Source organism: Triticum aestivum, chromosome 2B (assembly GCF_018294505.1).
Source record: "Triticum aestivum cultivar Chinese Spring chromosome 2B, IWGSC CS RefSeq v2.1, whole genome shotgun sequence".
NCBI lineage: Eukaryota > Viridiplantae > Streptophyta > Magnoliopsida > Poales > Poaceae > Triticum > Triticum aestivum.
The window spans coordinates 34424797-34447606 of NC_057798.1; the positions used below are offsets into that span (position 1 = coordinate 34424797).

Consider the following 22810-nt stretch of genomic DNA (forward strand, 5'->3'; position numbering starts at 1 on the left):
CATCTCACAAAGATCAGAATGTATAAGCTCTAGTGGTGCCAAGTCTCTTACCTCTGCAGTCTTATGGGACTTGCAAGGTTGCTTAGCTTGCACACGTACTTGGCACTTAGAGCCTTTGACAGTAGAGATTTTCGGAATTAAATTCATATTGGCTAGCCGCATCATGCAACCAAAGTTAATATGACAAAGTCGTGAATGCCAAATATCCAACTCATTATTGCGGCAAACATTATTAATAACTTTAGTGCAAATATCTGACAAAGATGGGCGGAACAAGCCTCCGCACCCATAGCCTTTTCCAACAAATTGTCCACACTTGGAAATTACAACTTTATTGGACTCAAAAACCAACTTAAAACCATCTCGACATAAACGGGAACCGCTAACGAGATTTTTATTGATGGACGGTACATGATGAACGTTCTTCAGACGCACGGTCTTGCCCGAAGTAAACTTCAGATCGACCGTACCGACACCTCGAACGATGGCATGTGACCCGTTCCTCATCAGCACGGGAGAAGTCCCTGTGACCTGATAAGAAGAAAACATTGAGGCGTCAGCACAAACATGTATATTGGCACCGGTGTCAATTAACCAATCAGGAGATTGAAATACTGAAAGGATGGTAGGAAGAATACCGTACACAGATTCCTTCATATCAGTATCACCGATGACAACATTAGTGGACTTGCCGCTCTTCTCATGTTCGTGCTCCTCAAAGCGGTTAGGACACTTCGGAGTCCAGTGATTAGGATCACCGCGGACATGGCAAAGTCCCTTCCCCTTCTTGTGAGAATTCTTCTTGAAGTTGGTAGATTGCGATGGCTTATTCTTTGTATCAAACTTGCCTTTGCCCTGAGTTTTGTTCTTGTTGTTTTTGAACTTGTTGGGCTGGAAGTTCTTCTTCTGTACCATGTGGGCACTAGAAGCTCCCTCAGCAACTCGAGCACGTGTGTCCTTTGCTCTCGCCTTCTCTTCAACATCAAGAGTACCAATGAGATCCGCAACGGAAAACTCTTGTCTCTTGTGTTTTAGGAAAGTAGCAAAATTGTTCCATGAAGGTGGAAGCTTGGCAATGATGCCTCCGGCAACAAATTTGTCCGGCAACACACACTTGAAGTACTCAAGTTCTTTTGCGAGCGACTGTATCTCATGAGCCTGTTGTACAACAAAGTGCTCATCGGTCATCTTGTAGTCATAGAATTGCTCCATGACATACAACTCGCTGCCGGCGTTCGAGGCACCAAACTTGGCCTCGGGCGCAGCCCACATGTCCTTGCCATTGTCAAACGACATATATGAGTCCACAATGGAGTCATCAAGAACACACAGAAGAGCGCCTTTAAAGAGAGTATCGATCTTCTCAAAAGTTTCCAGCTGTGTTGGATTAAGATCGCCCTCAGGCTTGCCCTTGGTGGCGTCATAGCAGCCCATGGTTTGAAACCATTAAACTTCTCTCGTGCGCCACCTCTTATATTGCACCCCCTTAAAGGCGGGCGGCTTCAGATGCGCAGCAAAACCACTCGGAGTAAATTGACTATAATCAGGTTTTTGGATTGTTGGAAATATGAGCAAATTACTACGAGATTTAATTCGAATAAACAGAAGATAAATCATGACTACAGTAGCAGGGATTGAACTAATCATGCAAACTAGCATAGTAGATGAACAGATCACATCTAGGGCACATACTAGAAACATGAATTCTACCATGATCTCGAACAGGAAGGATAGAATCACGTACGGTGCAACAGGAGCAGCACCGCCGGCGTTGACGTTATCGCCCATGTCGTCGAGGATGAGGTTGCCGAGGTCGGGGAAGAAGTCGTCGTCCGCGAAGTCGTCGCTGCCAGCAGTCGCGCGGGTGCGCTCCCCAATAACCTGATTGCCCCTCTCCCGTACAGGATCATGAGAGGCGGGGTTCCGGAGGCCTGCTGTCCCTTCTCCCGGTGCACGCCGAAAGGAGGGATGGAGAAGACTTGCTTGGCGGTGCAATGATCTGGAACGGTGGTGAGAAACCATACAAAGCGGCCGCGGCTAGGGTAGACGTCTACCTGACTATATAGTGCGGGCCGGGTAGGTCATGGGAGTAAACCGCACGTCCGAGTCGTCACGATCCAAAAGAATCGGAAACGCTTCAGTAATTAACGTGTCCGTTAAATATTAAATTAGTTTTTCCCGAGCAGCAAAAATATAGACAACATGCATAGCTCTGTCCTCGGCTCGGCTCAATCCCGTAACCCGTCGTGACGAGGCGAGGCGTGGCGTGTCGAGGCGAGCATGTAGGTCTCCTCTTTTCATACTCATACAAGTGGTAGAAGAGCTCACCTTATAAAGAGGTGCAACTCTCTCTCAACTTATGAGGCGGGACTAAACTTTAGTCTCACTCACTCCACTCACATGTGTGCATGAATGGGCCAAGAGAATTTCAGAATTTTAGTTGGGCTTTGGGCCAAAAACCCACTAGCAAATTCCAACAGATACCACCAAATCGGCATCGTATATGATATATAAAATAAAAAATAAGGTAAAATAACAGAGGATAGATCAAGACAAATTGAGGTAAAACAGCAGAAGACAAATTAAGACAAGGATACGTACCAGGACTTGGTATGATACATGTAGTCTTCCTATTTTTTGCAGTCACCTCTACACATTGGTCCATATATTCACACAAGGGAAAGTTGTCAGTAGCTGCAACAATGACATTTTCTGTCTTGTCAAATTGCTATTGATTTTAAGCCAACACCTTGGCATGTTATGTCAGCTGTTTGGCCAAGTTGAATTATTTTAAATATATCCAGAGGCACATCAACTTGTGAATATAAATGAACAGGCGGCATTGTCCCTATCGAGCCACACAAGATAAATAGTGCCAGCTGAAGGGGGGTCCACCACGTTTTCTCCCTACGAGGCGACCGAGAGGCGATCGCGAGGCGATCGGGAGGCGGCATCTAGGGTTAGGGTTTTGAACGTAGGGTGGTTGTGATCTCGGGCAGCGGATCCGCGGCGACGGCATCGTGGAATCGGCTAGCTACGGCGTCTGTCTCCCACTTGAAGGCAGTGCCCATGGCATCCTCCTCGAGTAGGGGAGGGAAGATTTCCTCGACGGCGGTGACTCCAACAAAGGCGGCCCCAACCGAGAAGGCGGAGCAGAGCGACAGGGCTAAGAAGGGATCATCGGCATCCCCGGAGGGCAAGGCGTCGGAGGAGGCAGCATCCCTATCGGCGAAGATGGGGGGACTGGCATTGACGTACAAAGAGGCTGCCGGTTTTGTGTTCGGTGATCCAGGTCCAGTGCAGCAGTGAGCCCCAAAGTGGGCGGTCGTCGGGAAATCTTTCTCCCCGCGACCCCTGAATAGACATGCGTTTGAGAGGGCGATGCAGAGAGCCTGGGACTCCACCGGGAAGCAAAGTTTCAGGATTTAGGCGGCAATGTCTTCATGATCAGGTTTGGAAGCGAGGGAGACTGGAAGCATGCACTGTTTAATGGACCGTGGCCATTTGACTTCAATGTGGTTGTCCTGAAGGATTACGACGGAGGGACTAGGCTGTCGGAGATGGTTTTTGATTCGGTCGAAGTTTGGGTACGTGTTGATGACTACCTCTAGACAAGAGATCAAAGGAGTTTGGCGAGGCGTTGGGCAACTGGATGGGCAAAACGGTCAGGGTGGATGTGGGCGAGGATGGCATGGCACGGGGGGCACAACTCAGAGTGAGGACCAAGATTGATCTGCATGAGCCATTGGTTCGTGGGTTTTACCTCAAGAAGAAGTCGGATGACGAAGAACAGACCTGGTTCGATTTTGCTTATGAGAATATACCTCACTTTTGTTTTCACTGTGGAAGGCTTGTGCATATAGGGGGCCAGTGTGACCCCCCAGTTGATCCCTTGTCCCAATGGGGTGAATGGCTGCGCGCATCCCCGGGCATATCTTCGTCTGGAACATTTGAAAAGAAGCAAGGTGGGGGATCGAGCAAGAGCTTTAGGAAGGAAGGTTCAATGTCTAGCGCGGGTGATTATGGTCCAAGAGGGTATGGGTCTGTTCGAGACATGCCAACGCGGCGCCCATTCTACAGGGACTAGACCCCCTCGGCTGACTCTCACACTGGTGGGACGACGCCGAATAGAAGGGAGCAAGACGAGGTCCAAAGTCCGAATAAAATGCGCACTGGCGCTGGGAGCGGGCATGAAAGGGACTTGAGACAGGATCTTGAAGCAAAGAGGGAAAAGGAGATGCGGCATGAGCTGAAATAGAAGGTTAGAGAGGGTATCATCTCCCCAAAGAAACATCCAGACTACAAGGGGAAGATGCATGAGTATGGGGAGAGGACGAACATGGGAATCCAGAGGAGGCCAGGGTACTATGTACGCAGGCCAAGGTACAATGATGGAGCACCCCGACAGCGGGACGGCAATATGCAGTACGTGCCTCGTGAGAGAACGAGGCCCTCAAGGCAAGTGTGGGTGGCAAAAAACGATGGTGCTAGAAAGGAAGGGTATGATGAGCTCTCTGGGGAAAAAAGGCAGAAGGTGGCGTCAGTTTTTGAGTGTGTTGGAGATCGTGAAGCTAATTCGGCGGACCTCGGCAGCCGGGGCCGCCAAGACCAATGATTATCTTGGCCTGGAACTGTCGGGGACTGGGGTTGGACCCGACGGTTGGCGAGCTTAGAGACCTGGTACGGTCTTACAACCCAGCGGTGGTTTTCATGAGTGAGACAAAGAAGAGGGCGACAACTATGGAGAAATTGAGGTGGAGTTTGGGTTATAGTAATGGTATGGCAGTGGACTATGTGGGGAGAAGCGGGGGGCTTGCTTTATGGTGGAGAGACGATGTTCAGGTGACGATTCGGCCATGGTGCCAATACTATGTTGATGCCGTCATAACACATGAGGGTAGATCCTATAGATTCACTAGAATCTATGGGGAACCCCGTACGGAGCTAAGGAACAAAACTTGGGAGGCCTTGCGGTATCTGAGGAGACAAGACAATCTACCATGGCTTTGTGCAGGAGATTTTAATGAAATACTTTTTCAAACAGAGTAGAGAGGAGCTAACTTGCGAAGCTTTAACCAAATGGAGGGTTTTAGAGATTGCCTAGCTGACTGCGGCTTGGCTGACTTGGGTTCACCGGATACCGTTTCACGTGGGATAACAAGCAAGATGCTAATGCAAATATACAGGTAAGACTAGACCGGGCTACATGCAATGATGAGTTCTTGCAGATGTTTCCGGAGACTGCAGTGGAGCATGTGATTACGGAAGAATCGGACCATGCTGCCCTGATCATTCGAGCGGTTGTGTCACTGGACGTGAGCAGCTCGAAGATGGAGAGGGGGTTCATTTTGAGGAGGCATGGACGCGTCATGAAAATTACGAGGAGATGGTGCTGAGTGCATGGGAGGGGATCAATAAAGAGCTAGGAGGCGCGGCTGACATCAGTAAGAAGCTCGGCGCGATGTCCAAGGCCATGCAACGTTGGAGCAGGGAGATTTTCGGTTCGCAACGAAGGCAGATTTCGAAGCTGAAAACCCAGCTACAGGAGGCCAAATAGAGGTCGCTTCACACTCGCTATTTTGGGGAGGTAAATGATATTGAGGGGCAACTACATGATCTCTATGAGAAGGAGGAGATATACTATAAACAATGGTCCAGGATAGATTGGCTCCAGTGGGGGGATCAGAACACAAAATATTTCTAAAATCATGCATCTCATAGACGAAGAAAGAACACGGTCAGATCTTTGCTTAAGGAGGATGGGACGCGGTGCACATCAAATGATGAAATGAGGGCCTTGGCAGCTAAGTTTTACGCCGATCTCTTCACAACAGAGGGGTCGGTGGAGGCGGAGCGGCTGCTACAACATATTGATATTCTTGTTTCGGAGGAGATGAACACAAAGTTGACGGTGGAGATCTCAGATGCTGAAATTGAGACGGCGTTATTTCAGATGGGGCCAACCAAAGCTCCGGGGCCGGATGGCTTTCCAGCGATGTTTTATCAACGACACTGGTCGTTGCTAAAAAATGACGTGTGCACAGCGGTAAAAAACTTTTTGTATGGGGCAGCAACACCGGAGACTTTCAACGATACGGCCATTGTCATGATTCCCAAGGTCAACTCACCGGAGTTGATGGCATAGTTTCAACCGATCAGTTTATGTAATGTTTTGTACAAGATTGCTACGAAAGTGCTAGCTAACCGGCTTAAGGTGATCCTCCCAATAATGATCTCGGAGGAGCAAAGCGCGTTTGTACCGGGGAGGCTTATCACAGATAATATTTTGGTCGCGTATGACTGCGTCCATGCTATAAGGAAGAGGACCCGGAAGCGACCGTTTTGTGCTATAAAGCTCAATATGATGAAGGCGTACGACCGGGTTGAGTGGTCCTTTTTTGGAGAGGATGATGAATAAGTTTGGTTTTGTTGATTCTTGGGTTCGAATGATCATGCGCTGCATCACATCGGTCCGGTTCTCCGTTAAGCTTAATGGAGGGATCTCGCACATCTTTTTGCCATCGAGGGGTCTTCGTCAGGGGGATCCTTTGTCGCCGTACCTGTTTCTTTTTTGTGTGGAAGGTTTTTTAGCTCTTTTAAAATGGGCGCAGCAGGCTGGTGATCTCAAGGGGGTATCGTTTGGGAGCACTGGCCCCACGGTAACCCACCTTCTTTTCGCAGATGACAGCATCGTGTTTCTTGAAGGCTCTTGAGGTAATTTTGAGACGCTTAAGGGCATTTTGCAGGCTTATGAAGTGGCTTCGGGTCAGAGAGTGAATATGCAAAAGTCTGCAATTTTCTTTGGGAAAGGTAGCTCTGACACGCACAAAGAACATCTTAAGGAGGTCATTGGAATTTAGTCAGAAGTGTTAAGTGAAAAATATTTGGGGCTTCCTACTGTAGTGGGTAGCTCAAAGGAGGGAACGTTCAAATATGTCAAGGAAAGTGCCAAGGGTAAGGTCACGGGATGGAAAGGACAGGGTTTGTCGAAGAAGGCACGTGAGGTGTTGGTAAAATCTGGTCTCCAATCAACCCCAACTTTTACCATGAGCTGCTTCCAACTCACCAAGAAATTGTGCGAGAACCTGACATCTATCTCTTCGAACTTTTGGTGGGGTGAAGCAAACGGGGAAAAGAAGGTTCATTGGATAGCTTGGAAGAAGATGTGCATGAGAAAGAAAGATGGAGGAATGGGTTTTAGGGATATGGAGGCTTTCAACCAAGCCCTTTTAGCAAAACAAGCATGGAGGTTGCTGCACTCCCAGGCCTCTCTTCGTGCCAATGTGTTGAAGGCTAGATATTACCCGAATGGTTCCATTCTAAACCTGTCCGAGTGGAGGTTCGTACACTTTCAGAAGTATTCTACATGGCAGGACCTTTTGCTGGATGGATTGGTATGGCGAGTGGGTGATGGTACAAGCATAAGAATTCACCATGATAACTGGATACCAAGGCAAGGTTATCTTCGGCCACTGGGCCAGGTGTATGCACATGGAATAACACGGGTTTGTGATCTGCTGACTGTAGATGGTGATGCTTGGGATCGAGCCAAGTTGGATGCAATGTTTACTCTAGATGATGTGCAAGATATTCGCCAGATCGATATCGATGGCCATGGCATAGCAGATGTTCAGGCTTGGAACTTTACAAACAACGGACAGTTTACAGTCCGGTCGGCCTATCACCTATGCATGGACAAGAAGCGAGCAAGAACCTGACAGTCGGGTTCTTCGTCGTCTGTTGCGAAGCATCAGGGATGGCTGGCATTACGGGGAGTCAATGCACCAGGCAAAGCGATTATACATGCTTGGAGGCTGATGAAGAACGGGTTGGCTATAGGTACGGAGCTCCTACGGCGACATATCAAAGCTGGGGTGTTCTGTCCGGCTTGTGGGCGAGAGGAGTCGTTGCATCACCGGTTCTGGTCATGCTGCCACTCGGTGCGATTTTGGAAAGAGTTGGGCTCGGTGTTGGGGGTGAAGGTGGTGATCCCACCTGTCCCGGCGTGCTCCCAGAGTCGACTCACGGACTGGTTACTGTAGTGGCTGACGAAGGCAGTCGAGGACTCAAAGTCTATGATGATACAGGGCCTATATGCGTTGTGGCTTGCCAGAAACGACTCGCGGGAAAGAAGAAGGATTGAGGGTCCTGCACAAGTGGCGACAAGGGTCAAGACGCTGATGGAAGAGTGGAGGACAATTCATGGGGGCCGGGTTCCGACGGTGAAGCAGGTTGTCAAGGAACGATGGAAACCACTGGAGAGGGGGTGGATGAAAGCAAACGTGGATGGAGCAATGGTAAAGGAAGGAACGGGCGGTGGGGTGGGTGTTATTTTCAGGGATGAAGATGGCGCATTCCGAGGGGCAGCTACCCATTTTTTCCCGGACTATTCCAAGGCAGAGACAGCAGAGATTCTGGCGTGCGGGAAAGCGGTGCAGTTGGCGATCCAACGAGGAATTCAGAAGCTGCATGTGGAGACGGACTCACAGGTAGTAGCCAAGATGATCGGTGAGATGGCACGTAACTTATCACCGGTGGGACAGGTGATCGAAGAGGTGAAAGCTATGATTCGGTCTAGGGAGGAGTTCAAGATCACATGGGTCAGGAGGACGGCTAATGGGGCAGCCCATTTGCTTGCTAAGCTAGGTGTTAATTCTCGTACTTCGGTGTTTTGGGACTTAGATCCCCCAGATTGTATTCTCAACACTGTTTCAGATGAGATCCCTACGATAAGTTAATAAAGAGGGTTTTTGACATTCAAAAAAAAAGATAGTGCCAGCTGGTATTGTTTTCCACGCTCCATCAGAAAGCGGAGGAGAGATCGGCGATGCTGTCCCTAGTTTAATTTCGCAGAAATCGCACACAAACGCAAAGTCTTATTGGGAACTACTAACAAAGTGGTGGCAGACGAAATCACTAATTAAGGAGTACTCCTTGCGGAGATCACTCCAACTCCCCCCGGTTGTGACAAGTGGCGCGTTGTCTGTGCGCCACTTGTCGCAACCGGGGAGTTTTCCCTTTTTTCTTAGATCCGTTTATTCAAAATGTTTTATCTCTTAAACCGTGCGTCTAAATCTCGAACCGCTTTTGTCATTGGATTCCTCGCGTCGAGATCTTCAAAACTAAATCCCATGTTGATAGGTTTTGACGAACTTTTTTTCACGAAAAAACCAGATGAAAAAAACCAACAAAAAAACCGAACCGGGAACACGGTTTTTTTTTCCTTTCCGAAAGAGGCACGCCCCGTGCCTCTCACGAAAACAAAATCGTGACTCTCGCGAAAAAAAATTGCATTTTTTTTGCGCAAAAAAAATATTGTTTTCGAAAAAAAATTTGGTCGAAAAGCTAGGGAAGACCGGTAAAAAACCAAAACGTCAAAAAAACCGAAAAAAAAACTTTTAAAAAGCCGAAAACGTGTGCGTAAAAATTAAAAAAAATCCGGAGGGAGTACCCCAGAGCGCGACACGTGGCGAACGGTTGTAGCGTGCCAAGTGACGCTGATCGTTGCGAGGCTTCCGAAGAAGCGCTCGTTAATTAATTGCTCCCGGTGGCAGATCGAGGAAGCGGCGGCTCAGAGGCCCCATCGGTGGTCGGGTAGATGGGCCTGGCCGGCTGGGCTTATGTTATCTTCTTTTGTAAATGTGCTTGTTTGAAAGAAAGAAAGAAAATGTTTGATATCTGCAATGTTGCATGATTTGACGAAATCACTGGTAAAGGAGTATTCGTTGCAAAGGTCACTTTAACTTTTCCAGGTTGCGATAAATGGCGCGCTGCATGTGCGTCACTTGTCGCAACCTGAGAGTTTTCCTTTTTTTTTCATAGATCCGTTTATTCAAAACATTTTATCTCTTAAAGCGTGCGTCCAAATCTCGAACCACTTTCGTCGTTGGATTCCTCACGTCGACATCTTCAAAACTAGATCCCATGTTGATAGGTTTTGACGAACTTTTTTTCACAAAAAAACCGAACTGGGAGCACGAGTTTTTTCCCTTTCTGAAAGAGACACACCGTACCTCTGACGAAATCACAACCGTGCCTTTCACAGAAGCAAAACCGTGAATCTCGCAAAAAAGACAGAAAACGCGTTTTTTTCCGTTTCCGAGGAGGCACGCCCGTGCCTCTGACGAAATGACAACTGTGCCTCTCAGAAAATACGTTTCTTTTTCCGTTTCCGAGGAGGCACGCCCGTGCCTCTGACGAAATGACAGCCGTGCCTCTCGCGGAAGCAAAACCGTGACTCTCGCGAAAGTAAAAAAACTTGTTTTTTTTTCGTTTCCGAGGAGGCATGACTGTGACTCTCGCGAAAGCACAACCATGCCTCTCGCGGAAGCAAGCCTGTAACTCTCGCAAAAGAAAAAATAAATAGAAAACACTTTTTTTCGTTTTCGAGAGGCACGGCCATGACTCTCGCGAAAGCACAACCGTGCCTCTCGCAGAGGCAAAACCGTGACTCTCGCGAAAGGAAAAAAACAGAACACGCATTTTTTTCGTTTCCGAGAGGCACGGTCGTGACTCTCGCCAAAGCAAAATCGTGCCTCTCGCGGAAGCAAAACCGCGACTCTCGCGAAAGAAAAGAAAAAGGAAAATGCATATTTTTGCGCAAAACTTTTTTTCCTGAAATTGTTTTTTTGGTAGAAGAGCTAGGGAAGACCGGTGAAAAACCAAAACATCGAAAGAAACCCAGAAAAACCCGTTTAAAAAGCCGAAAACGTGTGCGGAAAAATAAATAAATATAATCCGGAGGGAGCATCCAGAGCGCGACATGTGGCGAATGGTTGAGAGTGTGCCATGTGGCGCTGATCGTTGTAAGGCTCCTGATGAAGCGCTCGTTAATTAATTGCTCCCATGATTTGGCATCAATATTCTCGACTTCAATTCCATAGAGCTTGCGCTTCTTTTCGTCCCTGAATTTGTTTTCGTTGCTCTTTAGATTTTTTTTCCATTGAATTTTCATTTCTTTTTTGCTTTTACTTTATCTGTTTTCATTTACATGTTATTTTCTCTTTTTTGATTTTTTTAAACAAAAATGATCAAAATCACCCGATTAATTTCTCACGGGCGTAAACCGCCTTCGACGCGTGACATGCATCCCCTGTGGGCTGGCTCACCCATCCTTATCTCTTTCCTCCGGAAGCTTGAGCCACTCGTTCCTTTTCCTCCTTTTCTTCTTCCTTCGAGCACACAGCAAAACACACCAGCACCATTGCCCATTGACACGGCTCATGTTGCTACAACGCCTGTCCCACATCTCCAACGCACCACACCCTGGTTGCAAACTGTCGTCGCTCGCGTCGCTGCACCGCTGCTGCAAACCACCGTCGCCATTTACAAACCTGCTTTTCCTGGGGGCGACGCTTTGCTGCAACCCTAAACCGCCGCTCACCTCGTGCTGCTCTAGGCTATGCTAAGAGGGCGTTGTTGCCATGGCCAGCGGCGGAGCTGTGTTGCAGCAGGCGATGCGCGACGACGTTGCGGCTACGTCGACGGCGGAACTGCGTTGGAGCAGGAGCTGCTGCCATGGCCGACGGCAGAGACTGCGCTGCAGCATGCGATGGTATGACGACGCTGCTGCACGACAATGACGAACCTGCGTTGCAGCAGTAGAGAGCTCTGAGTTGCTGCCACGGTCGGCGACAGAGTTGCATCGTAGCAGGCGATGCTGCAATGAAGCTTCGCTGGGGCGTCAATGGAGCTTCACCGAAGCTCCAATGTAGCTTCATCGGGCGTCGTCGGTGCTGTGTCCAAGCTTTATCGTCGCCCTCGGTGTTGCTATTGAGAAACACTCGGTGGCTCCCGGTACTACAATGCAGCGGTAGCCGGCGACTCTTGGAACTGCAATGCAGAGGTAACCGACGCAAGGTGCCACCGGGGGTTGCTGCATTGCTCTGCATCAGATAGTGTTGCTCTTCATCGGGTGGATGGGGATTAGAGAAGAAAGCATCATGAGGATGGGGATTAGAGAAGAAAGGTACTTTGTTGCCGCGATCGACCATCAGCGCCAGATCGAACGGCTGACTAGGTGGATAGAAATCATCCGCCTGATTTGTAGCAGCCGCCTTTAAATATTCATGATTCTTATATAAGATACCCAAATTAATTAAAAGCATTCAACATTGTTTTTGAAAAAATGTTCATAGATTTAAGAAAATCACATTTAATTTCTTTTTTTGTAAATTTCAACAAATCTTCAGTTTCTTAAAATCCCATTTTTCGAAAAGCAATGTAACCTTTTTATGGAAAATAATTCACAGTTTTTCTTTAAGAAAATCATACCGACTAAAAACAAGAGTAATCGAAGAAAACAATTGTTGAACAACGTGATGCCATGTGTGATGCCCCATATATATCACGATCAGCCCATATACGGTGGTCTGTGCGACACTCCTCCAATATGCACCAGGGCTATGTCTCGCCTCTGGCACAAGGCTAGTGGACCAACCTAGTACTATAGCTCCACTGAGCGGATTTTTTATGTTTTTATAGGTCGGTTTTAGAAGCTTCCACTGGGTTTATCATTATATGTTGTTTCAGGCATTTTTGTTTTTGTTCTTCTCCTTTTGCTTATTTTTTCCATTTTTTAAATACATGTCGACTTTTTTAATACATGTTCTACATTTTTGTATACACGTGGAACTTGTTTTGACAGCCGTTCAACTTTTTTTAATATATGATATAACTTCTTCAAATACATGTTTGAACATTTTTTGAATACATGCAAAAGAAAATTTAATGCACGTTGAACATTTTTTAATGGTATAAAACATTTTTTAAAATTACGTGAACATTTGTTTCACTATATAAACATTCTTTCAAAATGTCACGAATTAATTCTTGAAGCATGTGAACATTTATTAACTACCAGAAACATTTTGTTTATATTTTATGAAAAAATATATTTTGAAGGGTATGAATCACTTTTTTAATATTAAACATACATTTTAAAAATAAAAATAAAAGCCATAAACATTTTTTGAAAGATGTGAACATTTTAAAATATACTCGCTGCGGAGGTGCATAGCAAGTGTTCGCCGAAATGTATTAACCAAATTTAAGTTTGCTTCGTTATATATAAATGATCGGCTAGGTTCACCCAAAACTTAGTATATACGTTGCTGGTCCTCCCGTGTCTCCGGTGTATCTTTTGTCTTCCCATACACGTCCAAGAAGCCAAGCAGGGTCACGTAAAGATTCTTCGTCATGTGCATCACGTGGATTGCAGAGCGGACCTTTAGGTCTTTCCAATAGGGCAGATCCCAAAATATATATTTCTTCTTCCACATGGGTGCGCGTCCGTTAGCGTCCTTCGGAATAGGTTGTCCGCCAGGCCCCTTTCCAAAGATTACCTTCAAATCCTTGACCATATCCTGTACATCAGCACCAGTACAGTGGCGAGGCTTCGTCCGATGTCCACCTCACCTTTGAAATGCTTGCCTTTCTTTCTTGCGGGATGCCTGCTCGGAAGAAATCGACGATGTCCCAGGTACACATTCTTCCTACAACTATCCAAATATATACCGTCGGTATCATCCAAACAGTGTGTGCATCCGCGATATCCCTTGTTTGTCTGTCCTGAAAGATTACTTAGAACAGGCTAATCATTGATGGTCACGAACAGCAACGCCTTTAGGTCAAATTCTTCCTGTTTGTCCTCATCCCACACACGTACACCTTTTCCATTTCACAGTTGTAATAGTTCTTCAACTAATGGCCTTAGGTACACATCAATGTTGTTGCCGGGTTGCTTAGGGCCTTGGATGAGCACTGGCATCATAATGAACTTCCGCTTCATGCACAATTGAGGAAGGTTATACAAACATAAAGTCACATGACACGTGCTATGGTTGCTGCTCTGCTCCCCAAAAGGATTAATGCCATCTGCGCTTAGATCAAACCATACGTTCTTTGGGTCACCTGCAAACTCCTCATTGTACATTCCCCAACAGATGGACGTGAATGATTCTTGAGTTAGAGTAATTGTAATCATTCTTACAGCCAACACATGGACAAGTCATAAAACCTTCCGCCCGCTTGTTTGCCTGAGCCGCAATAAGAAAAGTATGCACGCCATCAACGAACTGGGGAGAGCATCGGTCATCGTACATCCATTGCCGGCGCATCTTCATTACACACCACCAAATAGACCAAATTAATACAAGTTCATACATAAAATTTATACAACACTTAAATGCAACATACAAATAACTCTCTAGCTAAAGCATTTAAATGCAACAACAAATGCGATCAAGATCGCAATTAAGGTAAATGTTTAGAAAACGTGCAGTTGTAGAAAAAAAAGATGTGCAATTGTGTTTTTAGTAAAAAAAAAAGTCCAATCCGTGGTGGCCTAAATTACAAATTTTTTTAGAGGTAATATCACTAATAGTCACACAACTTGCATCGAATGTGCAGTTTGATACTAGATCTTTCAAAATACGGTTTTCTAGTCATGTAACTTGTCATTTGGTGCAAATACGATCACTCCGGCTCTCCGCGCACGTATCCGTTGTTGATGTGGCATGCACGGGCACACTGTCAGCGATCTACGCAATTTCGTAGTGATGCGCACGCGGAATTTTTGCATAGGATCCCCCGACTCATTTTTATTTGCTCAAAACAGTCCCTGCAACGGGCGGGAAGAGACAGCCCGTGTATATTTTTGCAGAACGGCTCCCTGGTGACTTCTCTGTGTCGCGTTTCTCCTAGGTAGGGTTCATGTGGTAGGGCGATCACCATTGATTCATTCACTTATGTACGCATTGTGAGTAATTGAGCTTTGCCATACGCATTACATTCTGAAGGTCTAGTTCCCCTGTTTCCCAATTCGAGCTAGGGTTTTTGTGGAGGTTAAAGGAGGTGGTTTATCAATTTGTTCACAGTTTAGGGTTTATGAATCGTTAGATGGCATAGTCCAAATCCTCTTCCATTTGTGAGATGTTTACTGAATTTTTGTGACAATGTGTACCGAATATGCTTGCAAATCCAGTTAACTGAATATGCTGCACATTATGTGAGTGAAAGTGTTAACTGAAACTGTTACCTGCGCATTATGTGATGTATTGACAAGTGATAATAATCTGTTGTATTGTGACTTAACTGCTTACTTAACTGAACATGTTCTCTGCTGCAGTATTAACCGTATTTTGGCACTTAATGGTAAATGAATTTGTGCACTGAACATGTGTATTTTGGCTCGTGCATGTGTGGCATGCCACGCCAGCGGCGGCTACGCACACGGACAGCCAAAGTGACCGTATGTGCACCAAACGAAAAGTTAGATGACCAGAAAATCGTATTTTAAAAGATCTAGCACTAAACTGCACATCTCACACAAGTTGTGTGACTCCCAGTGATATTACCTCTTTTTTTTACAAAGATAAGAAGGAATATTCTCATTCTGCTGCCCCATAGCAAACTAGATCGATGCTGAGCACAAATCTCTATGAAATTTCACATGCTTGCAGAGTTGCACATGCACTAGCTAGCCATTGGATGCTACACAGCTAGTTGAACATTTTAGAATTAACAAATCGTTGTCATGGAACAGCTCCCTTGTTAAAGGTAGCACACATGTGACATTAACAAAGTGTATCAGACAATTGATTCCATAACCAAAAATATTGATGATGAACGGTTCCATTTTTCGAGGAAAAGTCCTGTCAACTGGTTTCACAATGTTTCTCTTGAGCAAGTTATGCTATACGAGCTCACTGCTTTATTATGGCCCGGAATTCCATTTGCTGGGACAAAAACAGACCAGATAAAGGGGCTAAAATATTAGCCCCATACCTCTGAAACTTATAACAGCATATAAATATGAGTTTTGCATGTCCCTTCAGCACTCTGCCAGCAAGATGAGAGCATCACCATTGCGATTTAAGTTCAGAGAGCTAACAATAAGGCCATCAGAATAGGTTCTTCTGAAAGTTTTTGGTGAAGCAACTGAAAACTGAAAAACAGAGGATGACAAACGTTATGACATGACAGATGAACAGAGCCCACTACAGTGCCCTACTTCCAAAGAAAGTATGCCAAGCACAAATACCTGATCCTCCTGATCTTGCTAGGAATCCGGTTGGCCAGTGTAATGTTTCAGGCCAGCAAAGATCTTCCCGGCGAAGTATGGTAGCAAACCCAGGCTGCTGTTACCTTGCCTTGTTTTGTTTTCAACCTGTTGCTGCTGCAGCAGTGGCTGCAGAAGAAGCCATGGACACACTGAATTTGATGCCACCTCCAGCACCTTGCCATTGACAGGACACTTTGCCAGACTCATCTTTTCAAGCAAACAGACCCAGTTAATCCATGTCCACTGCATTCACTGAAACGCGATGTCACTGCAGCAGAAGAAACAGTGATGTGAACGGCACGATGTTTTTTCTCACTCAACCAAAAAGCCACACACGCCACATTAGAATGTACTGTATCAGACAACTGACTCTATAATAGATGATGAACTTTCTCATTTATGGGCATTTAACATCAAGAGATCAAAACTAGAGTGAGAACAAAGGGGGCTACAAAGAGAAAGTGAAGACTTTTCTGTTTCAGTCACTATATTGCAAAGAAAATATTAACTACCAACTCTGGTGCGGTAGTGTTTATGCCACACAACCGTATCATTGGTTACCAAATAATCAACCTACCATGCAAGAACCAACAGAAGTGTATATCACTATGAAACTGCAAAAGGGAACACATGATCATCATAAGTGAATCCACAATCTGACAAAAAAGGTTGAGCTGCTCAGATGTTCTTGCTCAGGTTAAGATTTCAGCCGGAAAGCTCCAGGGACGTTCAGGTACACTGGTCATAACCTGTACTCGATTGAGTAGAATTAGTAATCAACGATGCTCAACTAACATTCAGATACACTGGTCATGGCAAAGGCCACTAGTCAACTAGTAGAATAGATTACACACGAGCGTTAACCTTTGTTGCATCTCCTTTTATCAAGCGGAGGTGCTCTATCATAAGCCAGAGCACAGTCGTCAACTCACCGCCGCTGTTCAGGTTCCTGGCGTGCGCCTCCCTGCTGCACCGGTTGGCTGCATAGGCCATGAAGTCGGTCCACACGTCTAGCAGCACAACCACTGCATCTTCGTCCCTACGGCGCAGTATCCGAGCAATCTTGCGTGCGTACATGAGCCGAGGAGTTTCGTAGTAGTTGAAATTCTCCTCGTGTGGCAGCTCCAGTATGATCCCGGCAAGCTCCTTCTCGAGCTTAGAAGGATTTAAGCAGCGGCGGTGATGGCGTGGTCCGAACAATCTCTTGAGCGCGGTGAAGATGTTGCCTCGAGAACCAACTAGGCGTTCTTTACACAAGTCGTCCAGATTGGTGCAGGTTTTCTTGTACAGCCAGTTCTGAGGAAGGCCTGGTAGCATGTCGGGGCGATCCACCAGGAGGAACATCATGTAGTTGGACAGTGCCCTGACAGCCTCCACACGGCCGTCAGCTGCATCATGGCCGCTTGGCTGCCCTGCGGCGAGGATCAAGTCGGTGGCGATGTGCCAGCTGATGATGCTCTCGTGGAAGTCAACTCCATGCCAGTCCTCCAACTCCATGTACAGCCCAGGGTACTTCTTCTCACTCAGCGCCATTTTACCCCAATTATACCTGAGCATGCCCATTGTGTTTATATCACCCGTTGAGACTATGTCGTCCACCTTCTGTGCACGCTCCTTGACCTTCTCTGGGACCTCAACAGTCCATGAGTAGTACCTTCTCTCAAACGACTCGCTGAGCCCCACCATCTTGAAAAGACTGCCGAGCTGGTGACCGGTCGAATCCATCTCTCCGGTGCGAAACTGCAACATGTTGTGCTGTCCCATGGTGCCTGACCATCTCCTTGAGTTCCGTGTAATTATCGCCTTTCCAGGCCAAGACCGGCGGAGAGATCCAAGTCTCTGACGAAGCCAGTGCCACCTTCCACTGCACAGAGCTGCATGCCGAAGCCAATTACATCGTGTAGCACACAAGAAGGCAAACACCCAGCTTGATCCAAGTGCACCTACAAGGGATTTTGTCTCCAGGACCAAGGCAACAACCAACAAGGTGTATGTGACGACAACATCGGCTTGGCTGTCACCATCTTTGCCGCTCAACTGGAACAGCACAAGAGAGGCGGTAATGGCAAGAGGCGACACGGCACGGATGCAGTAGCCAAACCAAGAGTGGATCACACTTGCCTTCGTGTAGAGGATGTCGTACATAAGGGAGAGCTCCATCTCCATCACCGTCCACATGCGCTCACGGTCTTTCATGAGGCCCTGGATTGTTGTGTTGTCCAAAGAATCCAGCTCACTCAGGCTATCTGGATCCACCATCATCACGGAATCAACTATCCCACGCTTGCAGATATGAAACAGGGAGTGAGCAAGCTGCAGGAGTTCAGCGTTGGAGTTGTCGTAGCCGTGTTGATGCTCGGTGTAAAATTTTTGGTGATGCTTGTCACGTGGTAACACCTTGAGAGAGCTCCGGAGCCTGCTGAAGTTGGCGAACCAGAGCGCACATGTCCTCTCCCCATACTTGGCAACGCCGAGACCGAATATCAAGATGGCAGCCAGCATGAGCAAGATCCCACTGCCGATGATATGCTTGTAGAAGACATGTCCAGCTCCCAGGACCTGCACCAAAAGGCTCAGAAAGTGGCGTTTCCAGAGCTTGCTATCCTCGAGGGCATAGGCGGTAATGTTGTCCGGGCCGCCAAGGTGCAGCAGGAGGAACGGAGCCCAGAAGGCGACTAGGTGGTGCTCTTGCGGCGTGCTGCTGAAGAAGAGCTGCCCGGCAGCGTACGTCGCCGTCATGTCGGACAGCTGGTACGCCAGCCAGAGGAAGAACCTCTGCATAGCTGAGCTGGCTTTGCGACGACGCACCTTGGCGAAGAGATGGAGGATGACCTGGAAGCCGAGGCTCAAGAGAACCAGGATCCGGGTTCCCCACTCATTCCATAAGTCCAAAGGCCCTCGAGCCATTGTTGAGAGCTTGATCCTGGAATGCAACAAGTATACACAGATAAAATCAGTAGCGACAATTAAACAAGGTGAAAGCACAGCCTAATTGCACAGTAGTGAACTAGGAGATCACAAAGTGGCAGTGTAATACCTCCCAACTCTGAAGAAAGTGAGCACCAGCACTGCAGAGTATGACACTGCTACCTCTAGAGTAACTACGGACAGAGCAACTGATCGAGTAGTAGTACACTATCAAGTAAACATAAATGCCATTCTGATTGTCATGTTGCAGGAGCTACCCAACGAGTGCCAACTAGCTGTACACTTTTAACAAGTAGCTAGCGCAAGGAACAAACAAATTAAGAATACTGATCACAGTTGGGAATCGCATCTGAAGGTACGTGCCAGATCCATCCATCAGACCAGCTCATCATTTGTCAGCTTGTCCATACTAAATTTGGAAGGAAAAGGCGAACTAGGTCGATAAATACAGTCTGAAGCATGTTCCTACTTGAGATGTCTCATGATGTTTTTTATTGTTGAGACCATGCAGTGTGCAAGCTTACATTCAATCAACCAACAATACTATACTCCCAGCGCATGTGATGGCAACCAGGAGTTAAGTTAGTTAACAGCCTGTCCGGGTCGAGCCACGGCATGGAAGCGACGAGGGTGAATCCCCCTTTGCGGCCTGGAGCAGGAGCAACGCGCGGCACTAACAGGGAATTGGGGATTGATTCGTGTTGACAGGCACTGAACACTTAGATTTACCACAATGTTTTTGCTACTAGTACTAAAATATATGCTTGTTAGACGGGCGAAAATAAGCGGCATGGACAATCGATATCGAAATGCATATGTATGTACAAGTGGAGTGAAATGTGACAGTGGCAATACCTGTAACAGCAGGTGCTAGCTGTACCGAAGTCCAAGCAGGAAGTAGCAGCAGAGAGAGATGGCGGCAATTAGGACAGTGCTTGGCTGGTCCGTTCTTAAGTACCAGAATTCCAAATTGGAACAGTATGTACGTTTTTTTTCTTTATTACAAAGACAAAAAAAAGCAAGGGATATGCATAGAAGAAAACAACTACTTTTGAGCCTCCAACCATACTTAACTAGAAATAATGTCACAGTGGCTTAATTAATTAAGACACTCACTATTGCTACATATCTACCTACTCAGTAGTCAGTACCCAAGACAGCTCCAACAGCACTTGGTTAAGAATATGTCTCATGGGAAATATAATCTCATCAGCATAACCTTCCCAATTGCCTCCAAAGAAAACCACTCATGTGTCTTGTATCTCTAGAATCTTGTACCTCTATTTTTAGTGTTTCACTGCCAAATATTAAGAATTCACGCCTGCAAAAAACAACAAAAATTAGGAATCTGCCATCGGAAGTTATTTCTCAATGAACAACCTTGTCCTCCTCCAGTTTCTTTTTATTTCTAGACTAGTTCCTGTTCAGCACTTCTGTTCCCAACAGAGGGGCCCGACCAACAATACGATATGCACAGAAATATAATTATTCACTCTGGGGCGGCATGGTTAGGATATAATGCTAGTAGATCATGGCAATGCCTGTTGTAGGAGGAGGCGGATGGCACTACAAAGTGGAGTGTAGCAGGTATGAGCTTTCTTGCGCAAAAGGTCTACATGTGCATGCCTGCTTGGATGGATGCCTTGAAAAGCGATTGACAAGTTGTTAGGCTGAACCTACCGATGTGCTGGGCTAAATTTGCAGCTTAGACCACATTTGCATTTCCAGGTTTCGACTAGATTAAGGAAAGTGCCACATACACAGCAAGATCCCGGGTTCGTGCCTTCCCCAAACGAGTACTTTTTTTTTCTTGGAAAATAACTGAAACCAGTTCAGATTGAAATACTGAAATCATGGCTGTCATGAGCGTTTGCTATTATTGAGAGCATGCATGGGCCGACCAACAATATTATACTCCCTCCGTCTCAAAATAAATGTCTCAACTTTGTATTAACTTTAGTACAAAGTTGTACTAAGCTTGAGACATTTATTTTGAGCCGGAGGGAGTATCTATCAATGTTTTAAATAGCCGGCTATAGCTCCGCTATAGCTCGGCTATAGCCTTTTCAGCAGGGTGGCGCTAAATGGTCGCCTTTATAAATAGCCCGCTATATCCCGTTATAACTTCGCTATAGCTGTTTTTGGAGGCCCGCTGCTATTTCCTATAGCCCGCTATTTAAAACATTGGTATCTATTTAATATTAAGGTTCTATCCATTATCCAATCAACTAATACTTTAATAATACATCATCCAACGCCTGCTTTATGAGGAGGTGGATGCCAAGTGCAAAGCTTTATTGTCAGGATCTGTACCTGAAACCTGAAGAATCAACAGTTAACTCTGAAGAATGTAAGACACAGCCTGTTTTGTTACAGCACCATGTACAGTTTACATATTCGCGCCGCTGGGCTATCTCGCTGCTATTGGGGATGCATCCGATGGCTACCAGTTTCCTAAACATCTCGGTTAACATTTTCGACAACAGCTTTACTGCAATTTAGATTTACTTTTACCATATTCTTTTGCCTCTGGATGTAAGCTTAATGGGTTGGGTGCAGCACTGGGCATCCCTCCTTGTATTCAGTTAAATCCTGGCCGCCCCTTGTACGGGTTGGGCCTCAACTTTGCTCTGTGATCTTCTAATCCATCTCTCTAAATCACTCCCAAACTTATCTATTTTCTTTGCCTAAAAAAAACTTTTCTCTGTGCTCTGAAAATAACTCCCAAAGTTATCTATTTTCTCTGTGTTATTGTCTGAATCCTGCAACTAGCCTCTGAAATTCAGTTGCAAAAATACGGAACTGAAACCATCTCAGATTCATTACCGAAAAGGGAGAACTCACAGGGAACACCGCGTCGCGGGGCAAGTACCATCGTTCGCGCCTCCCCACCCTCCGTGCGCTGCACTGCGGCGACGACGACCGCCGTCGGCGACCAGCCGACCACAGGCTCCGCGAGGCACAAGGCCGCAGCAGCGGCCAGCGGAAGGAGGGCAAGGGATGGTCCGTGGCCGCCGCCATGGGTAGGTGTCCCTGCAGCCTCGTGGTTGGAGGACGAACCAACGAGATTGGGGATTGGTTTTTAGGCTGGTTGTAAGGGCATCTCCAGCCGTTGGCCCCCCAGGACGCATAGAAATCGCCCCCTGGGGCGAGCCAGCGATACACTCGGTGTTGGGGCGGTTTTGCGCCCGGTCGTCGCCCCAGCTCGCCCTCAGGCGCTAAAATTGACCCACTTTGCAGCCCAATTTCGGCGAATAAACGGCCCATATGGGCGAGAATAGGCCCATATTCGGCATGGTTTCGCCGTGTCTCGGCGTTCAATTATCAACACAATTATTCCTTATCACATATTTTATCACAGAAAAATCAAATACTTCAACAAAATACTACAACAACAAATAGTTCAATACAAATTATATAGTTCAACAAATAAAAACTCGTATTTCATCACGCGGCGTCCCCCTTGAGCCTCCATAGGTGCTCAATCAGATCTTTCTGCAGTTGATGATGCACCTGTGGGTCTCGGATCTCCTGACGCATACTGAGATAGGCAGTCCAAGTTGCCGGTAGCTGGTGATCAACTTCGGCTAGAGGACCCTGCCTGTAGTATGGTTCAGTGTCAAACACTGGGTCTTCTTGCTCGCTCTCGATGATCATGTTGTGCAAGATGACACAGCAAGTCATGATATCCCACATTTGATCTTTCGACCAAGTCTGAGCGGGGTACCGAACAACATCGAATCGAGATTGGAGCACACCAAATGCCCGCTCGACATCCTTCCTGCAAGCCTCCTGAACCTTCGCAAACCAGGCGTTCTT

The 22810-nt window shown here is 46.7% G+C and overlaps 1 protein-coding gene across 5 annotated transcripts; it reads right to left on the reverse strand.

Annotated features, from left to right (window-relative positions):
* Positions 1-15409: 15409 nt before the first annotated feature.
* On the reverse strand, positions 15410-22110 carry LOC123043323 (uncharacterized). Of its 5 annotated transcripts, none has more exons than XR_006419142.1 (3): positions 16996-22109; positions 16043-16331; positions 15410-15946 (listed from the first exon to the last, which is right to left on the reverse strand). XR_006419142.1 is itself a non-coding variant. In XM_044465741.1 (3 exons), the coding sequence occupies exons 2-3, from the start codon at positions 18968-18970 to the stop codon at positions 16756-16758; spliced, it is 2100 nt and encodes a 699-aa protein (XP_044321676.1). In that variant the 5' UTR covers positions 18971-18986; positions 19847-22110; the 3' UTR covers positions 16071-16755. The 5 variants fall into 5 exon arrangements, 3 of the variants coding, with proteins under 3 accessions (XP_044321676.1, XP_044321675.1, XP_044321674.1); XM_044465741.1 differs by lacking the exon at positions 15410-15946 and having other exon boundaries at positions 16071-16812; positions 16928-18986; positions 19847-22110; XM_044465740.1 differs by lacking the exon at positions 15410-15946 and having other exon boundaries at positions 16071-16812; positions 16928-18986; positions 19101-22110.
* Between the last annotated feature and the right edge of the window lie 700 nt (positions 22111-22810).

What these genes read in the sequence shown, in the direction of transcription:
- LOC123043323 (XM_044465741.1), bottom strand. Translation starts at nt 18,970, where the DNA reads ATGGCTCGAGGGCCTTTGGACTTATGGAATGAGTGGGGAACCCGGATC. An exon ending in TAAAAGGAGATGCAACAAAG is followed by an intron (nt 16,813 to 16,927) that starts GTTAACGCTCGT and finishes AATCGAGTACAG; the next exon opens with GTTATGACCAGTGTACCTGA.